The following is a 21,236-nucleotide window of genomic DNA, read 5'->3' as shown; positions in this document are numbered from 1 at the left end:
TACACCATTAAAAGAAAAGAAGGCACAGTCATATGATAAGCGGACTTCTATATAGTCTTACCCTAACCAAAGCATGATCACTTCGAATATCAATTGCAGCCAGAATGCCACTGTTCCAAAAGCACACAACAGGTAAATCATAAGTAGATAAACAATGTTCAAGCATATTCCCAATTTTAATTCCTTAGGCATCCACTAGTTATATAATTTTATTGTGTATAAATCTGTGCAATTCAGTAATCAAATTAATGTTTCGAGCAACATACATGAGAGATTTTCCTTTGAACATTATAGGGGGAGCAACCGCAGCAAAGATGCAGAAGCCAATGTGGATCTGTACAGAAAAGAAAATATAAGTGAAGGGCTATGCTAAAATTTCCATGCAATCAGACTTTAGAATTTCTTTCAAGTCACACCTCTTCACACTTTCTCAGTTCAGCTTCTTTAGCTTGGAGTTCCCTCTCCCTCTTTTTCAAATCCTAAATCAAATAATAACAACTAAAATTAGAAAAACACTATGCCAAATACAAGTAATCTAATTAACAGCCTCTAAATTCAAACTCACCCCACTTCCATCAACAGGTATATCAATGGTTTCACCAACACCATAATTGAAACCAGCACATTCTGGAGGCAGAGGTGATAGTCTGGAGTTCTTGGCAGGAGCAACGCTTCCATGATTCTGGTCAATACAAATGCATTAGAGCTCAAACAGGTATAGTTTCTATGTTTATACATACAAAACCAACGGCTTTCTCCGTGCCTAATGACTTCACAGTCCATGCTACGACTCACCAAAATCGATCTAACAACCAAGGAAAGAAGCACGAAAACTGAAATATTCAGAAAACTATCTTCCAATGAATGTTGTAACATTTCCATTCAAAATAAGGTCAACAACCCACATTCAATTACATTAACATTCAATTACATTAACAGTCAAACTAAAAGCCTGTGTAAGATATCATCAAATCTCAGCTAAACCATCCTTTCTGAGCCGCCTCGGCCCTCTCCTCAGCCTTCACCGCCCCAGCCTTCACCGCCCTCTCCTCGGCCATCCTTTCTGAGCCGCCTCGGCCCTCTCCGCAGCCTTCACCGCTCTCTTCTCAGCCTTCACCGCCCGCTCCTCCTGCCTCACGGCCCTTGCCTCGGCGATCTCCTGAGCCTTCACCGCCCGCTCCTCCTGCCTCACGGCCCTTGCCTCGGCGATCTCCTGAGCCTTCACCGCCCTTGCCTCCTCCCTGACCGCCCTTTCCTCAGCCCTCACGGCTCGCATCTCCGCAAGCTTGGCCTGCTGTGTCTCGTGCAGAAATCGAACTCGATCGAGGCGGTACGCCTTGCGTTGGATGGAAGCTGCATAGAGAGAGATGCCCAAGCCGGCCCCTCCCACAACACCAATCCTGGACCACGGAACAATCCTGGACCACCGAAGAAGAAAACTCCATTTGCCGGCAACCGGCTGCTCAATAAGCATGAGCTCATTCCTTCCAGCCGAGGTGGAGTAAACGCGCACAGGGATCGGCATCGGTAACCGGTAATGTTGTGTGTGTTAGGGTAGAAGCCCCAACTGAAGGGAAATTGCAAAGAAAATTAAAGCAGGAAGAACTATTTTTTCAACGATGAGGCTGATGGTTACAGCAAGGGGGTTTATATACTCCAAATCATGTGGACACTTGTCCCACATCGAGTGAGCAAGATGGGATAAAACCCTAACATGATTAATTAAGCATAACAGACTAATTAACAGATAACAACTAATTAACTTGGTTAACTAATTAGTTAACTAATGAGCACGTGCCAGCCACATGCACGGAGATGACCTTTCCTACTAAGATCAGGAGACCACGTCTTTAACAATCCAGCCCCCATAAGATAAGCTTGTCCTCAAGCTTGGAATTAAGGAAAGCGCTGCGAGATTTTTTCAGCATCCTCCTATGTGGCTTCCTCCTCTGTCATGCCAATCCAATGAATTAACCACTTGGTTACTGGTTCATTTCCCTGTTTAAAAAGCTTCCTATCCAATATCCTAGCAGGATACCACCTGGGATTATAGGGATCTACATTTGGGGGCAAATGTGCGGAGACCACAGTTGACTGTCCAATCTTCTTTTTTAGTAGAGACACATGGAATACAGGGTGAACTCTAGCTGTACTTTGCAGCTTCAGTTTGTAGGCCACTTTACCAATCTTCTGCTCAATCTGATATGGTCCATAGAATCTTGGGGCAAGCTTGTGAACAAGTCTTTTCTTGACTGATTGTTGTCTGTCCGGCTGGAGCTTTAAGTATACCCATTCTCCTTCTTCAAATGTCCTCTCAGTATGGTTCCTGTCATAGAATTGCTTCATTCATGCTTGAGCTACTTGTAAATTCCTTTTAACCATAGCTAGCACTTCATCCCTAGTCTTGAGCTGGCTATCAAAAGCTGCTGTTGCAGTGGAGCCTGGTATGTATGTCCTGATGGAGGGAGGCTCATAACCATACAAGGCTTGAAATGGAGTCATGCCTATAGCAGAATGGTGAGTAGTATTATACCAGTGTTCAGCCCAAGGTAGAGCATCCACCCAAGAGTGAGGCTTCTCTCCCACTACACATATCAAATATTGCTCTAGTGTTCTGTTGAGATTTTCAGTTTGGCCATCAGTTTGGGAATGGTAAGATGAACTCTTATCAAGAGAGGTTCCTTGAGCCTTAAAGAAAGCCTCCCAAAAGTTACTTAGAAACACAAGATCTATATCGGAAATGATGGACTTAGGCATTCCATGAAGTTTGAAAACATGTTGAACAAAATTCTGAACAATGACAGTAGCAGTGTAGGGATGGGCTAAGGGTTTGAAATGACCATATTTAGTTAGTCTATCCACCACAACCATTATGACATTCTTACCTGCAGAAGTGGGTAGCCCTTCAATGAAGTCCGTCGAGATCCTTGTCCATGCCTTGTCTGGGATCACATTTGGCTGAAGCAAGCCTGGTGGCAGTATAGTCTCATAGTGATTCTGTTGACAATGATGACATTCATCCACATACGTTTTAACATCCTTGTGTAGCCCTGGCCAAGCAAAACACCTTGTAATCCTCTTCTTTGTTCTGTGAATTCCAGCGTGACCACCACTATAACCATCATGAAATTCTGCAATAATTTTAGCCCGCCAACCAGCCTGTTGTGGGACATACAACTTCCCTTTATACATTAACTGAGAGTTAAGCAAGGAGTAAAGAGATGAGATATTGGTACCCTGCTCCAGTTGTTGAATGATTTGGCTGGCCTCAGGATCAAGAGCAGTAGCTTTTTGAATATCTGTGAGATAGTTGTGCACAGGTGAAGAAATCCCAGTAATTGTATTTAGTGTTCCATACTCGGTGATGGTTTCAGAGTGGATATTACTGAGCTCTTCCCTTCTTGACAAAGCATCAGGGGCTGAGTTGTTCTTACCAGCCTTATAAGCAATAGAGTAGCCATAACCAGCTAGTTTCAACAGCCATTTCTGTTATGTTGGAGTGGAGATCTTCTGATCCAAGAAGTATTGGATGGTTCTATGGTCTGTATAGATTTTAAAATGGTTTCCCAGTAAGTATGGTCTCCAATGTTGGACTGCAAATACCATTGCAAGCATCTCCTTATCATAAACTGATAATGCAATGTGTCTAGGACTCTAGGGGCCAAGGCTTTACTGAGAAAGGCAATGGGATGCCCTTCTTGGGATAGTATGGCTCCAATCCCAATTCCTAATGCATCACATTCAATAACAAATTCCTTTGAAAAATCAGGCAAGGCTAATACAGGAGTGTTCATGAGGGCTTGCTTCAATTTCTCAAAGGCTGCCATTGACTCATTAGTCCATTGAAATCCTCCAGTCTTCAGCATGTCAGTAAGGGGTTTGGCTATGGTGCCAAAGTGCTGCACATATTTCCTATAATATCCTGCAAGCCCCAAAAACCCTCTCAAACCTTTAAGAGTTTGTGGTCTACCCCAATTTTTGATACATTCTATTTTTGCTGGATCCACAGCAACTCCTTGAGCACTAATCACATGTCCCAAATACTCCACTGTTGCAACACCAAAACTGCATTTGCTTTGTTTTACCTTGAGGGAGTGTTGCTGCAAGGTCTTAAAAATTCTTTCCAAATGATCCAAGTGTGCTTCTATAGAAGGACTGTACACTAGAATATCATCAAAGAAAACCAAGGCAAATTTTCTCAAATAATCTCTCAGTACATCATTCATCACTAACTGAAAAGTGTATGGGGCATTAGTCAAACCAAATGGCATGACCAAAAACTCATAGTGGCCATTGTGAGTTCTGAAGGCAGTTTTTTTTTTTTTTTGGTACAAGTTCTGAAGGCAGTTTTACTTACATCAAAAGGGCTCATTCTTATCTGGTGATATCCAGACCTCAAATCTAATTTGGTGATGATGGCGGACCAATGGATTTCATCTAATAGCTCATCTACAACTGGGATTGGGTATTTATCTTTGACAGTTGCAGCATTCAAGGATCGATAGTCAACACACATTCTCCAAGTCCCATCCTTCTTCTTAACCAACAACACTAGGGAAGAGAAGGGGCTTACACTTGGCTTGATCATCCCATTGGCTAACAATTCTTGCACAATCTTTTCTATCTCATATTTCTGAAAATGGGGGTATATGTAGGGCCTCACACTTACTGGTGGTGTGTTAGGAAATAACTCAATCTTATGATCTTGACTTCTAGCTGGAGGCAAAGAAGTAGGTACAGCAAATATATCCGCATATTTTTCAATGAGTGTCTGTATCTGAGGTTGAGGTGTCTCCACAGTTTGGTTCATGATTGCAGGTTGTACTTGAATCAGCATGGCTTCCCTTTCCTTCTTAAGTAGCTTAGTCATGGACTTGCAACTGATAACAGTAGCTTCAGCTTTGGTCTCCCTTTGCAATTGAACATCATTATTACCAACTGTAAATTTCATCTTCATCGTTTCAAAATTCTACAGAATGTCTCCCAAGGATCTGAGCACCCTGCTCCTAATACAATCTCACATCCAGTTACTAGTAATATATAGAAATCATCCATGAACTTGAACTGTTGTATCTGTAATTCCACCTTCACTTCACCCTTGGTCTGCATTTTAGCTCCACTAGCTAGTATCACATTCAATGGTGAGAACTGGTGTACTTGCACTTTGGAACCCTTAAGCAGCTGGGGATGAATGAAGTTATGTGTGGCTCCCGAATCTATTAATATGTGAACCATCCTTTTGTTGAATACTCTCTTCAATTGCATGGTAGCTGGCTGTGAATTCTCATCCCCCATAATTTGGAGCCTGATTAGTGGTTCATCAAGGTCAACAATGGGAGGTACCTCCATCAACTGCTTCTCATCAATCTCCTCTGTAAGTTATCCTTCATTTGGTATAATTTCCATGCTCATTAACTATCCTTTCTTTCTGCAATTGTGACCAGGCTTGTAGGGTTCACTACAGAAATAACATTGATTCTTAGCTCTCCTGGCCTCGAATTCAACATCTGAGAGTTTAACTCTTACATTATTGCTACCAGGTGAAGGTCCAAAATTGGATTGTGTGCTCCTTGGGGTAAACATGGACTGCCCTGGTTTGGAGCTGGTCTTGGTATCTGAAGTAAACCTAACATTACTTCCAGTGGGTGGTTTATGGGTGAAACTCCCTCTAGAATGATTTCTGTGGCCTTCATTCCTTGTTTCATAAACCCTGGCTAGTTTACATGCTTCATAAAGAGTCCTAGGCTTTTGAGCCTGCACATCAACCCTTATCTCTTCTTTCAAACCTCCAATAAAACAAGACAAAAGCACCTCAAGTGGGAAACCAGGTGCCCTTCTTGATAGCTTAGTGAACTGTTCCATGTAACCTTCAACAGTACCTGTTTGATTCATTCCAGCCAAGGCCGCTTGGTACTCAGACATGTTGTAGCTGCTGAATTCCCGCATTAGCAAATCAACCAACCCTTGCCATGTACTTGGGAATTCATGCCGAAACATATACCATCTGTCTGAGGCTTTGTCCGACAAATGCATGGTGGCAGTTGATAGCTTCCTATCTTCAAGTATTTGGTAAAACTCAAAGTATTGATCTGCCTTGTTAAGCCACTCAACAGGGTCACCCCCACTAAACACACTGAACTCCAATCTCATCTGCTTCATTGTGGGTAAATTTGGATCAACATGGGTTGTGAACAAGGGATTAGGGTATACTTGGTTGAGTGGGTAGCCATAGTTAGGAGAAGTGACCTGAAATGGATGATGATGAGTGTTAGAGACATGGTGAGTGGTAGTGGTAGTGGCATAAGTATGTGGGATGTAAAGTTGTTGTGGTGGTTTTGAATGTGAAAATTGGGGTAATGCAAATGACAAGGGTAGTTGAACAACTGATGATGGGAAATTGATCATGGTAGTGGAATAAGGTCCTGAGTAAGTCATTGTAAAAGGATCAGGACCTTGTATTGTTTGACTGGCTCCCTGCATCATTCATGCATGATATGGGCTAGAAAATGTGTGGCAAGGCTGTGAGTTGCTTAGATGGTGAGACTGATGGTTAAAAGTGTTACTAACAGAGGGACTAACATATCCCATTGAACCCTAACTCTGCAAGGGTTTTGATCCCACATCATTCATCATAGTCTGAGCTCTACTACTACCATTAAGAAAATTAACATTATTTAGATCAGGAATAGTAGCCACAGTGGTAGCAACCACCCCACTAGTAACTTGCAAAGAAGAGTTAATTTCCACACCATCATTCAAAGCTCTAATAACCCATTGAGAGGTGTTAAGTTGTGAAACGTTACCCTCAGATCGAGAAACGTTACCCTCAGATCGAGCCACTGGAGATGAACTCGAAGCGGCCACTGATGGAGATGGGGCGACCGACGAAGGTAGAGATCCAAATCTCACTGTTCCATCCATGTAGGAAATCGCCATACTCCTCTGATGGACGAGCTCATGTGAAGGAATAGGTATGTGTTCCTTGACGATGGTTGTGAGCTGTTGCTTGAACTCATCCATCAACATGGACTTGAAATTGGTCAACAAAGTGGCCATGGCTTCCTGTAAGGAAGTCTGCATCTCATCGAGTCTTGAGTTGGTCTCCTCCCGATGCGCTTACAACTCATATTCGAGGTGGACAAGCTCGCTAGAGACGTGTAGCGCGTCGGAGACATGTGGCGGAGATGAGGGTTTCCCACCCCCTTGAGCTTAACCATGATCGACTGGCTCTAGATACCAATTGTTAGGGTAGAAGCCCCAACTGAAGGGAAATTGCAAAGAAAATTAAAGCAGGAAGAACAAAACAAACTTGTATTCATCGATGAGGCTGATGGTTACATCAAGGGGGTTTATATACTCCAAATCATGTGGACACTTGTCGCACATGGAGTGAGCAAGATGAGATAAAACCCTAACATGATTAATTAAGCATAACAAACTAATTAACAGATAACAACTAATTAACTTGGTTAACTAATTAGTTAACTAATGAGCACGTGCCAGCCACATGCACGGAGATGACTTTTCCTACTAAGATCAGGAGACCACGTTAAAGCTATTTTTCATAACAGTGTGGTTGTCTGGTCTAGAGCCGGACATAAGAGATTGGCGCAAGATCAGAACCTTAGGGCGGAAGCGGCTGGTGTTAATGTGGCTAGGGCTAGCGTGGCTACAACGTCAAATGTTGTTGTTCAGTGTAATGGCCTATATTTATTTTGGTGTATATACTTTACTTTCAACCGTTGCGGTTGATTAATTTAATAAGAATGAATGATTCATTCACCTTTCAAAAAAAAAAAATAGGGACTCAAAAGTAAGCCCTTCCTAAAAAAACTTAGACTTAGGTATTTTACTTAAATTTCCGTATATACTTAAGTAGTTGCAAACATATGGTGAAGATTATGGATATATTTGGAGTTCCAACTGTGGAATAATTTATAAGATAGGTAGAGGATGTAGAGCAAGTGCTTAAGAAAATCCTAATCAAAGTGAAGTTGCAAGAGATCATAATATGACTCAAGGGATTGATGGTTACAAGTTAGGTAGAGATTGTTAGGATTATGCTGGTCGATACAAGCCAAGGGTACTATATGATAACCCTATAGGTGGATCACGCGGTTACATTGCACGACAGTTTGGGGATTATCTTTTATTTTCTTATTGGCTTGGGTCTTTGTGCACTAGTCTTAAATGGAGCGTAAATAAGGAATTTTTGGGGACTTATAATAATTTGTTTTCTGACAATCTAGTTTGGAGTCCACATAATTTCTCTTATCATGCTTAGATGAGTGTTTCATGAACAAAGAGGATAGCTATTATGGTTAAATACTGATTAATATCCTGTGGTTCGGGTCTAAAATCAATTCAGTTACTTAACTTCTAATTTAATAAAAAACAACATTGCACTTTCAATTTTGATCTAATAAGTCAAATCCGTTAGTTTTGCATTAAGTGAGTCCATTTACTCACTGATGTGGCTCATATAGGGTCTATGTTTTATAATGTGGTGTTGAGGTGGCATGCATAGTCAACTTATGAGTGGGTTCCACTATTAAAAATCTATCAAATAAAATGTTTTTCAACAAGTAACCTAACCATAACTTGTATCCACAACCTCTTACGTACAAGTCACTCAACAAATCACCACACTAACCCCACAATATTACAAATTTTACTTAGATTTTATATTTATACTATATTCCTTATAAAATTAAATAAAAATGTTTATTTATGATATTCGGTTAACCTTAGTTTTTATATTAATACCATATCCCTTGAATAGACTCAAGTAATTCAAAAATTTCATCATTAAGTTTTTTAGTTTGTTTTGTTTCTAAGTACTTTTGATGAAGATAAATGAATACTTGTTAAATGAAAAACACATTATGTGTTTCATCAAAGTAACTAATGAAGAGGAAATTAAGGGATTAACGATTACAATTCAATTATCATTTACTGTCATTATTGTAATTGATATTTCCATTGTAATTCTCTCCCAATATGAAAGGACTATCTAATGAAATAAATATACCAATTTCCATTTTACTTTCACACGTTATCAGCACGCTCAGTGCCAATAGCTAAGAAAAAAAATTTAGAATGAAAATATTATCATTCTACCTAAATAGAAATATTCTAAAGAATATGAGATATATTTTTGAATTCTTTAATAATACCCCCCATTTACTTGTAGGAATGAATCTAGGAGAACTTGAGTGCTTAGTTGATAGTGGGACTACCCACACCATATTAAGGAATAGGCAATTATTCATTGAATTAATAGCCTATAATTCCTCTGTGACTGCGATGATTGTAATAAAAGAGCAAGAAACTGCCAAATTTTCGTTGCCTAACGGCACAATGTTTAAAGTCACAAATGCTTTTTATGCACCAAGAGCTAATCAAACCTTATTAAGTTTCAAAGATATTCGTGTCAACAGTTATCATATAGAAACCCACTGTGAGAATGGAACTGAATACCTTTATATTACCTCTAATGAATGTGGAAGGAAACGCATTTTAGAGAAACTAATGAGTCAATTTAGTAGACTGCACCTCACTACTATTCTGATCAGTGAATCATATGCCATCACCAACAATGAAATGTGGGACACTGACTCATACAGGTTTTGGCATGTCCGCCTAAGGCATCCTGGTCGTGACATGATGATCCGTATTTTAAAGAACTCACACGAACATCCCTTCTTTCAAGTGAAAAATGAAATGTAACAAAAATCCACCACATTGCAAGGTGTCGGTCCTAGTACTGCTCAAATGCAGGCATTGCCTTCTGAAGTACCAGAAGCACTACCTTCCTCTCATTATGCCTCATTGCCTATTTCAAAGGCACATCACTCATTTTGTAAAGACTGCTCTTTAGCAAAAACAGGACCGAGACCTTCCTATGCTAAAGATACAAAACAAAACATTCTATTCTTACAAAGGATACAAAGAGATATTTGTGGACCTATCCATCCAGAATGCGGACCATTCAAGTACTTTATGGTTCTGGTGGATGCTTCGACACACTGGTCACATATCGCATTATTCTCTACAAGAAATACTGCATTTGCAAAACCCCTAACACAAATTATACATTTAAGGGCTCACCACCCTGATCTCCCTATCAAATCTACATCAAAAACATTTGATGATTATTGCATGTCTACTGGGATCGATGTAGAGCATCCTGTACCTCATGTGCACACACAAAATGGTCCTGCAGAAGCTACCATCAAAAGGCTATAAATGGTGATTAGGGCACTCATTATGCGCACCAACCTGCCTATATTTGCCTAGGATTATGCAATATTGCATGCAGCTTTATTTATTCGTTTCAAACCCACTGCTAGCCAACCATTTTCTATGTTTGATAACTGGATATGAACCTGACATTTCACACTTACACATATTTGGTTGCGTAGTATATGTGCCTATTGCGCCCCCACAGCGCACTAAAATGGGTTCTCAGAGACGATTAGGTATTTATGTTGGATACGAATCTCCAACAATTATCTACTATTTGGAACCCTTAACAGACGATCTCTTTATTGCTAGATTTGTGGATTGTCACTTTGATGAGACAGTCTTCTAGTCGTTAGAGAGAGATAGGAAAAAAGATTTTCCAAGAGAACGATAGGAATTGTAGTGGTTTGTCCCCACTCTGTCTCGTTTTGATCCCCGCACTTCACAATGTGAAAGTGAAGTGAAAAGAATAATCAATCTTCAGAACATAGCAGATTTGATGCCTGATGTGTTTGCTGATATCGCAAAACTGACGAGATCACATATATCAGCTGCAAATGTGTCTGCAAGGTTAGAAGTCTCCAACAAGGGGCACAGCACCGCAGATAGAGGCGCTGCAACCACACTTAGTGGAGGTGTTGTTGAGGCGGTGGCTTCCTAAAGGAAGAGGGGGAGGCCACTTGGTTCGATTGACACTCACCCAAAGAAGAAGAGGGCGAGTAAGGCACAAACCAATTCATTAATAATCAATGTAGAGAATCCCTCACATGAGATTGTCTCTTATTATAGTTATGCCCCTGAATCAATACTGGAGGACGCTATGATGTATAAAATGATTCTAGAGAACAAAGAAAACTCAATGGATTATGAAAGTGTGTATGAGTTGATGGAAAGATCTTCCGCACACATTGATGATGTATTTGCATGCACTATTGCTCAAGAAATCATAGAGCACGATGATATCGAACCACGCTCTGTTATAGAATGTCAACAAAGAGCAGATTGGCCTAAATGGAAAGAACCAATCCAGAAAGAACTAGATTCTCTGGCAAAGAGACAGGTATTTGGTCCGCTAGTACTAACCTCACCAAGCGTAAAGCTTGTAGGACATTAGGTCTCTGTCAGAAAGCGTAATGAGAAGAATGAAGTCCTGAGGTGTAAGGTTTTCCTTATGGCACAAGGTTTCTCACAACGCCCTGGAATTGATTATGAGGAGACATACCCTCTCATAATAGACGTTATAACATTCCGCTACTTAGTTAGCTTGGTAGTTTTCAAAGGACTTGAAATGCAGCTCATGGATGTGGTTACTGCATATCTCTATAGGGATCTTGATTCAGATATATGTGTGTGTGTAGACACACATATATCTGAATCAAGATCCCCATAGAGATATGTAGTAACTACATCCATGCAGTAACCATATATATATATATGGTTACTGCATGGATGTGGATATATATGGTTACTGCATGGATGTGGAAAAGTGCCTGATAACCTTACATTACCCAAATTTAGTTACTCTAAACCACGGAGTACATTTGCAATTAGGTTGATGGATTGAAACAATCCTAGCGGATGTGGTATACCCGTCTAAGTGACTACTTAATTTGGAAGGGATATAAGAACGATGAATTATGTCTCTGTGTATTCGTAAAGAAAACAAGTTTCGGACTTGCAATTGTACCTGTATATGTCGATGATATGAACATAATAGGTACTCTTGATGAAATAAGAGAAATTGTGGGCTACTTGAAATCCGAATTTGAGATGAAGGATCTTGGGAAAACTCGATTTTTTCTAGGCCTTGAACTAGAACACCGAGTTTTTGGAATACTAATCCACCAGTCTGCGTATGTCCAAAACATGCTCAGACGATTTAACATGGACAAAGCGCATCCTGCTAGCACTCTCATGATCGGTTGAAGTTTGGATGCAAAGAAAGATCCATTTTGTCCAAAGGAAAATGATGAAGAGGTGTTAGGAGCTGAAATTCTCTAAGTGCAATAGGCGCATTATTGTACTTAGCCCAATGCAATCGACCAGACATTGCATTCTCAGTGAACTTGTTAGCTAGATTTAGCTCAGCACCAACGCAACATCACTAGCATGGTATCAAGAACATTTTTCGATACCTAAAAGGAACCATTGACTTGGGACTGTTCTTTCCCTGCAGAGAGACAAAAGGGGCCGCAAATGGAACTGCAATCCCCAAAAGAAATGTTGATGGCGAAAGTGCTAATGACAACACCGAAACCCCAAATAATGTTTTGGTTAGTTTTGCTAATGTTGGGTATCTCTCTGACCCACATAAAGATTGTTCCCAAATTTTTTATGTATTTACCATTGGCAACATGGCGAGATCTTGGAGGTCAACCAAGCAAAGTGGCTACCTCCTCGAACCACTCTGAGATAATTGCTCTACATGAGGCGTTAGTTAGTGTATATGATTAAGAGCTATCATTGCACATATTCTAGGGACAAGTGGTTTGAGTTCTACAACCGAATAGCCTACTTGCATTTATGAAGATAATGCAGCTTGCATCGAACATATGAAGCTTGGTTATATCAAGGGTGATAATACAAAACACATATTGCCAAAGTTTTTCTACAATCAGCAACAACAGACTCTCCTCAAAATTCAAGTGAATCAAGTAAGGTATGAGGGAATGTGGCAGATTTGTTCACCAAATCATTGCCTAAGGCCATATTTGAGAAACATGTGAAAAACATCAGAATGCGAAGACTTTCTAAGATCCCTTGACTAATGTAAGGATCAGAGGGAGGTGTAGACGTCATGGGAAGTCTAACACACACATATCATTATCAAATGTAATAGGTGCATTGTGCTCTTTTCCTTCGACCAAAGTGCACTTTTTCTCCCATAAGATTTTGATTTGACAAGGTTTTTAGTGAAGCAACAATTCATGCACCATTTCGTTTTTAACTTGGCACAATGGGGAGTGTTAAAGGAAAAACACATTATGTGTCTTCGTCAGTTGTGTGTCTTCGTCAAAGTAACTGACGAAGAGGAAATTAAGGGATTAGCGATTACAGCTCAATTATCATTTATTGTTATTATTATAATTGATATTTCCATTATAATTCTCTCTCTGTATAAAAGTACTATCTAATGAAATAAGTAGACCAAGTCCCATTTACTTTTACAATACTTGAGTTTTAATTGAGTTGTATCTATTGCGAAAAAATTAAATATTTTCCTTTGAACAAAATTGTTTCTCTTTTTTATATGAAAATATTTCATTTCTCATAAAAAAAATGGTTAATGAATTTTTGTTTCAAATTTTAAGAGATATAGTTTGATGTCGGTGAGCCGTGGCCTGTTGGTTAGCTAGCCTAACTAACACTATGGAGGTCATGGATTCAAATCTCACTGACATCAGGAGTGGGGTGGGGAGTTACATTGTCGTCCAAAGTCAAAAAAAAAAGAAAAAAAGATATAGTTTGATGAAGAGAAAATTCAAAGGACATTGGATAAACATAAAAACTGAGGATAATTTATAACAATGTAAGGTTAGAATGGTGGTTTGTTGTGTGAGTTGTATTCTAGTGGTCATGGATTTGAGCCATTTTTGATAGTTTTCTAATAGTGGCATCCACTCACCACTCATTCACTCACAAGGTGATATGTCATCAAAGAGGATCCCACCAAGTCAATGTAAACTCCTAATTAGCTGACTAGGCATGTCACCTCATCGTCATATAATAAAATATGGGCCCCACACGAGTCATGTCATCAAGATAACAGACCCACTTAACGGAAGACTAACATTTTGGACCTATTAGATCAAAATTAAAAATAAATGGATGCTTTTGATGAAATTAGAAGTTCATGAACTGAATGGATTTTAGACCTAAATCACAGAGTAGTAACCAGTATTTAGCTCTAATTATTATTATTATTATTATTAAAGGATTTGTGACTAGTATCCGCTGTCAAGATAGAGAGAATATTCCTCACCGATACCTAACGTACATGCGTAAGGAGCTCCCCACCACATAGATATGATGACATTCTTGTAATAAGGTCCATTAGCTAGTCCATTTGTAAAAAAGGTCCTCCACTGCTATGTAAGGAAGACACCCTCACAACATTACACGTTTACCACTCATGAGAGTTAACTCTCCTAATAGAGCTCTTACTTCTTGACCCTTGTAACCCCTTTACCCATAGTGCATATTGAATTGGACGTAGCCTAGCTCCACACTGGACAAAGGTGAACCTCTACAAAACTCTTCTATGTGTGATGGTGTGTGATTGTAGTTATCGATGATTTTTCCTAACTGATTTTGCAGGAAACGGCATAAACAGTTATGATAAATGGAGAGAGACTCTAACGAAGACTACTAAAATGAGGACTTTTTTGTGAGACCCACTTTTGGATTATATTTTTGCAAAGGAAAATATTTAAGAACAATATACCACATATGACCCACTCCAAAATTCTGTTCATTTACTTTCAAATAAATCAAAACAATACCAGACTTTCAAAACCCAACACACTTTTAGTATATAACGTCAATTACACCGTTAATAATTTAGTATATTTCCACCCCCCCCCCCCCCCCCCCCCCCAACACCCAAAAAAAAAAATGTTTGATTTGGACACCCAAATTTGATCTTCTCCCCCTTCTCCCTCCCTCCTTGATATCAAGGTTTGGTTTGTTCTCCTCCTTCTTTCTTGTCCTTCCTTCCTCAGTCCCTCCCCCATATCAAGGTTTGATTTGGATACCCAAATCTGAGTTTCTTCGATCTCCTTGTTATTCTTCTTCCTCTTCCTCTTTCTTTTTATTTTCTTTTTTAATTTTTTGTTTTGTTTTTTTTTTTCATCAATCCTTGAAAAAACAGATTTGCCCTTACAAGTTTGACCAAAATCACATTGACTAAATGAGGATGTAACAATACGTACCAATTTTAGGTTTAGTTTTCAACTTCATGTACTGTCTTGATTTCTTTGAAAGAAAATGTACCAATCTTCATAGTGAGCCATATGTGTTTGGGGATGGGGATCACAATACCATCCCCATCCCCGGGGTCATTCTCCACCGCCATCCCCGCCCCAATCTCCACGTTGGGGATTCCTCGTCCCCATCCTCACTGGGGACTAAGCCTCCAAACCTGCCCCAAATCTCCAATAAGAATTTAATAAATAAAATACTTTTGTTCTCATATTGCCTTTTTTAAAATCAAAATCTACAACAAATAAAATTAAAACATTATTAAATCCATAAATCATAATTCAGTGAGTGCAAAAGTCAAAACACCATTAAATTAAAAGTGTAGCTATTAAAGTAAAATAGTAAATGTATATATTTGTGATTTATATTATAAAAAAATAAATTTATAAATATATATATATATATATCTAAATTAAAAGGTCTGCTCACGTAAGGGACAGTTTTTAAGGGACTGTGAGGGACAAGTGAATATGATGGCTGAAAATAAATGCACAGTTTTAAGTTATTATAATTTCTGCTTTTATATTTAATACATGTGGTTGAGATGCATTTGTCCCTCACAGTCCCTTAAAACTGTCCCTTAGGTGAGCAAATCTGTATAAATTAAAATATATATATATATATATATATATATATTAAATATATGTATATATTATTAGGGTGGGTTTGGAGATCACAATATCATCCCCGCCCCATCCCCAATCTTAGATAGCGGGGATTGGGGATCCCCATTTGTCCCTGAATTCTCCCCCATTAGGGGCGGGTATCCAATGGAGCTCCGCCCCGCTAGGGATTTTTGTCATCCCTAATGTGTTTTTCTGTTCTTAAAAAATTTCCTTTTGCAAATCAATCATTAGATGTTTAGATATTCATGTGTAGATCATTTATTCAATTTTTGACTCAAAATGTAAATCGTTAAGACATTCATAATCGTAATTTATCAATTATAACATGAACAATTCATGTTTGACATATTTGGTTCGTATATTGATTTGATTTTGTTTGGTACCTTAACAAATAACAATTTGGAAGCAATTTTTTAGAAGTGATCTACTCATGCATACATAAACATCTAAATGTTGATTTACCGTAATATAATTGAAAAGTAGGTCTCACATACTGTTGATTGGAAAGTTCTCAACTAGTCTTCATTAAAGTGATCCTTATTAGAAAGGCTCCCATGATAAATGGTTTGTTTACAAAAATTCATGTGTAGTAGTAAATGAATTTATTGTCTTACACTAATATAATTTATTGTCAGACAACAAAAAGAAGAAGAGAAAAGCTTGGAACATAGTGTTCTGGTCCTATACCGTAGTCCTATGGTTAAATTAATATATTGTATCTAGCTAATTTAAGTAAAATTTTAATGCATTAATTTTATTATTATTTACTACATCAACTAGTTTTTTGTAAGTCAGAACTCCACAATCTTCAACTTATGAAAATGAGTCAATATCACTAAACTAAATGGTATTGAGCTACTGCATTAATATTCTATAGATCATCAAATTTAAAATTTTTGTTATAAGTTGCATTACTAGGCAAATATTTTGAATTCATTTAATGGAAACTTTAAAACCACGCTTACTATGAAATAGCTTTGAGAAAAAGTGGATTGGAAGGTCTGCATGAGAGCTTACTGGAATCCAGCGGGCTTGCCTATCAATGAGATGAAATCTGACTAGCCATTCTTTTGACCAAGATGAAATCAACCACGTGAGACCTCGAGTTGATATACCGCTCATATTCCTGCAACGATGAGCACTAATATGAATTAGATGCACAAAGATAAATAAATAATTTTAACAATAATAAATATAATTATAATAAAAAAAAATTGTAAACAATGAGCTCCAATCATCAACTCATTTGTTTTAATAGATCTTCAACTCAATTTAAGTGGAAAACCTGATCGAGAAAAATGATTTTCAAACCAATTTCAGGATATATGCAGAGTGCTAGTCGTTCTGAAGGATATGTTTATGTTTTCATTTTAATTTTGTTTTTCTCATGATAACAATAAATGTATAACCAATATAAGAAGTCAAGAACCAATTCAAACGCACTGATAATGTGGATCTCTCTGTACGGGATGAATGCCACTAAAATAATGATCTCTTTAGTAATAATATGTATAGATGATGATCTCTTTAGTAATAATATGTATGCATATACTGATATTAAGAGAAGAGAGATCGCATCTTTCTCATGTTTAAATAATTTGCATTTTACTTGCTAATAATGTATTGACAGTTCTATTCACCTAAATCACAGATTGTAAGGACTACAACTCAAATAGGTACACGGAAGTTCAATTATAAACAATACTACCAGAGCCCACATATGGAATGGTGGAAAGTTTTTTCTCAATGGGGAAGTAGTGGAAAATTGTTTATAGTCATTCGATTTCGTTATATTTTATATTTTTATTTATTTTGTATTTTATGTATTGATGCTATTGTTCTTGATAATTAATTTAATGTTAAAAATTATTAATATTTCAGGACTATAATCGTAAAAAAATCAGTTATGGAGAGCAAGTTTTATTATCTTAATAACAGTATAGATTAGGTATTTGTTTTTACAAATTCACATATAATTGCATTCACATAGTAGGCCTTCGTTAATGAACATATTTAGTTATTTACAAGTTACTACATACAAGTCCCTGCACTGCAATCAATAACATCATACTATGTAACGTACCTGCTAAATGGGGGGCTTAATAAGCATACCAAATTCCATATAGATAGTACACAAGTTCCATGCAGTTGGAGACAAGTTTCCAATCAACTAACTCATGCAATAATACGCAAGGAACTGGTTTACCACCGTATCCAATATGTCTGTACTATTTGAAGCTCGTCTATCATTGATGTCCGAATTTAGTAGCATATTGTAGACTTCTCCTCCTTCAAAGACCACAATCGAGTCTCCTCTCTTCCTTAAGGATCACACTGACAAGTGCATCTTTAAAGAACGTTTGGAAACCAACACGTGCTTCGATATCGTAAGGAGCATCTAAGGACTCAAAACTCATTCATCACTTCAGCTCGCGACACCTGCTAGAAGCAAACATAAAATACAGTAAGCGGAGGTTGAAAGTCTTATCGTGCTGCATTGGGGAGTATTGAAACTAATAATTATGGAATTGTTAGTTTGGTCATTGTTTGCAGAGTGATCATACGATAAATTAATCAAACGACACCGAGTTTCAGAATTCTAATACTCGGGAATACTACCCCAAAACAGACTAATTAAATTATAAATTATTAGAAAGAAAAAAAAGGAAAACACATTTAATTGAAATCATAATAAATCATTTAATCCTTGGGCTACGTGTGTATCCCTATAGGTTACAGCCTTATAGATTTCTATTAATAACTACTTTTCAGGACAAATAATACTAATTAAAATTGAAAAAGAAGAAGGAGTATTAATAACTACTTTTCAGGACAACATTTGCATAGAAGTATGAAAATGAATGTCAAATCAATCAATTTACATATTAGTGTCAGGTATTTGTAACAAATAATACTAATTAAAATTGAAAAAGAAGGAGTATTAATAACTACTTTTCAGGACAACATTTGCATAGAAGTATGAAAATGAATGTCAAATCAATCAATTTACATATTAGTGTCAGGTATTTGTAACAAATAATACTAATTAAAATTGAAAGAGAAGAAGGAGTAAAAGAAGGACAAATCAATTCCTAACAACGAGGAGATGTACAAATTTACACATTAATATCAGATCTGTAACAAATAATAGTATAATACTAATCAAAATTCAAAAAGAAGAAGTAAAGCATGCACTCGACAGGCTCCGGTTAGGGTATTCTTAATTGTTTGCAGAAAAAACGAGATAATCGTAAGTCTGAAATTAAGGAAAATGGAGAGATCCATCTGAGTGGTTCCTGATCGCTGGCCACCCTACTTGCAGAGAAGAGAATTGTACGGAAAAGAAAAAACAAAAACTTGCAATAAATTATATCAATCAGATCCTGGCCTCTGCATGTAAATCGTCAAGGCCTGTATGAGACCTTGAAGATCGATGGAAATTATACCTTTCGATGAAGTTGTTGATGAGAAAATGCGTCAACGCATCAGTTTTAATGAGTATTAGATGAAATCGAATGACGAAAATTAGTGAAGACCAAATCCATGCTTGTGTAGAGTCCAGAGCCGAAGACGTACAGCAAAAGAAAAAGAAAAAAAATCAGGCAACAAGTCTGCAGAGCTAAGAGATGCCTACTCTCATGATATGATATGTACTGATGGCTGACTGGGTAGGGTTGGTATCATTGGTTCTCAGCCGTTGGATGCCGGAGATTGCCAGATTTGGTAAAAGAAATATGTATGGCTCCAGTTGTTGGAAAACGCACTGGTTGAAATTAAAAATACTTTACTGCTGAGTTTGTTACTAGAAGAGGTCAAATCGATGGCTATGTTTGGCTTCTCGATCTTCTCAACAGTCAGCTGCCCACATCTTGGATTTATAACAAACTACGACCAGAAAAAAAAAAAAAAAAGAAGAAGAAGAAAGAATGCAAGTGAGTGAGACATGAGGATTGTGCTCCTTTACCTTTTCCTTTTTTAAAGACTGAAGTTAAAGAGAAGAGCATGCATGGAGCTTCTGATGATCGGCAAGCTGCCGTTCCAGAGGCTTGTGAGGGAGATTGCTCAGGATTTCAAGATCACCAATCTCCGGTTAATTCCAGAGCAGCTCCAGGGAGGCGGCGGATGAGCTAGAGAGGCTTCACTTGCTTCGTTTCTCCTAACTGTGAGGTAGACTTTTCCTCTTTTGCGTACATGAACAACGACGCGCGAGTTGTCGGTGCATGGTGCGGATTGAGATGCAGAATTAGCAAGCTTGTTAATATGAATACTTTCAAATTGAATAAAATAAGAAAAATTCGCTTGTGGGTGCTGCTTCTTGAACCAGAGAGATGAGGAATCATGGGTTTTGGTGGTTGGCGCAGTGGTCATCTCTCAAAAGAATGAAAAACCCAACACTGATGCTAGTTGTCTCTCAGTGATGGAGCGGTACCGGTAGGCGAGGCTTTGCATGGACTTGCCGGAACCCCCCGCGCCGAGCACAGCCAGCAGTTCACTTTCTTAAGCCTTGCCAGAATCGAACAGGGCTCGGAGTAGCACCGCCAGCAATTCACGTTCTTGAGCCTTGCCGGAGATGTGGGAATCGAACAGAGCTCGGAGTTGATTGAGTCGAACGGGACGTCCATGCCAGCGAAATTGGACGAATCAGAATAATTCAATTTTCGTTGGCGGCGACTCTTTGAAGACGTGAATGAGGCCTCCATCCCACTCTAGCTACTTCGCGGTTCGAGTCGATTCTTCCTGGCGAGAGAGGGACGGCGTCGGAGACCCGTGGCGGCGTGGTCGGTGAATAGGTAGGCGTCGTACCAGGCAGAGAGAGAAGGAGGGGGGAGAGAGAGAGAAGAAGTCACCAGCAAAGAGATAGGGAGGAGAGAGAGAGAAGAAGTCGCCGACAGAGAGAGAGCGAGGAGAGAGAGGAAAGAAAGAGAGATGGCAATATGTAATTTTTAAATTTCTGGAGCCTAAAATCGTCATTTAATCTGTTAAATTGGGTTAATAAGAACAAAATTCTCTTAGAGCAACTCCAATTTGTATTATAGGGAAGCAAAAGTCAAATCTTTAGCCTCTTTTTCTTCTCCAAATCCAACAGATTCCCTATTTTATAACAATCTCTAAAATTTCCATATTCTTCTTTAAAATTTTAAGTTTGCTGTAAATATATGGAATTTGGTTTTCTTTTTCCTCATTTTCTCAAAAATAGGGATAGTTATAGGGAATCTATTGGAGCAAAAGAGACTTATTTTTCCTTAAACTAGAGAAAAATCAAAATATAGGGAATCTGTTGGAGTTGCTCTTAGTGGTGTAAGTTGGCTAATTTTAGTCTATTTTGGTGCTATGGGTCAATAACTCTAAATTATATGCTTGGATTTTGTGGGTAATTTAATTGGG

At 38.3% G+C, this 21,236-nt stretch overlaps 2 protein-coding genes across 13 annotated transcripts in view; both read right to left on the bottom strand.

The window, feature by feature from the left end:
* The window catches only part of LOC112165129 (secretory carrier-associated membrane protein 3), a 60,033-nt gene that overhangs the window by 628 nt on the left and 38,169 nt on the right, over nt 1-21,236 (bottom strand). The window lies entirely within an intron of this gene.
* On the bottom strand, nt 461-20,731 carry LOC112165127. Of its 5 annotated transcripts, XM_024301560.2 has the most exons (5): nt 19,816-20,731; nt 19,298-19,709; nt 17,935-18,290; nt 16,869-16,977; nt 856-6,246 (listed from the first exon to the last, which is right to left on the bottom strand). In XM_024301560.2, the coding sequence occupies exons 4-5, from the start codon at nt 16,971-16,973 to the stop codon at nt 5,416-5,418; spliced, it is 936 nt and encodes a 311-aa protein (XP_024157328.1). In that variant the 5' UTR covers nt 16,974-16,977; nt 17,935-18,290; nt 19,298-19,709; nt 19,816-20,731; the 3' UTR covers nt 856-5,415. The 5 variants fall into 5 exon arrangements, 2 of the variants coding, with proteins under 2 accessions (XP_024157328.1, XP_040362018.1); XM_040506084.1 differs by lacking the exon at nt 19,298-19,709; XR_002922643.2 differs by lacking the exons at nt 16,869-16,977; nt 17,935-18,290; nt 19,298-19,709; nt 19,816-20,731 and adding exons at nt 461-479; nt 566-682 and having other exon boundaries at nt 2,886-9,852.

Source organism: Rosa chinensis, chromosome 5 (genome assembly GCF_002994745.2).
Source record: "Rosa chinensis cultivar Old Blush chromosome 5, RchiOBHm-V2, whole genome shotgun sequence".
NCBI classification, from domain to species: Eukaryota; Viridiplantae; Streptophyta; class Magnoliopsida; order Rosales; family Rosaceae; genus Rosa; species Rosa chinensis.
Note: the sequence above shows the minus strand (reverse complement) of the source record. Positions and strands in the feature narration are given on the sequence as shown.

Coding starts and splice junctions, on each gene's coding strand:
- LOC112165127 (XM_024301560.2), bottom strand. CDS start 16,973: ATGAGCGGTATATCAACTCGAGGTCTCACGTGGTTGATTTCATCTTGG. Junction 6,247..16,868: donor GGCAAGCCCGCTGGATTCCA/GTAAGCTCTCAT, acceptor CATCCATTTCAG/GTCACTTCTCCTAACTATGG.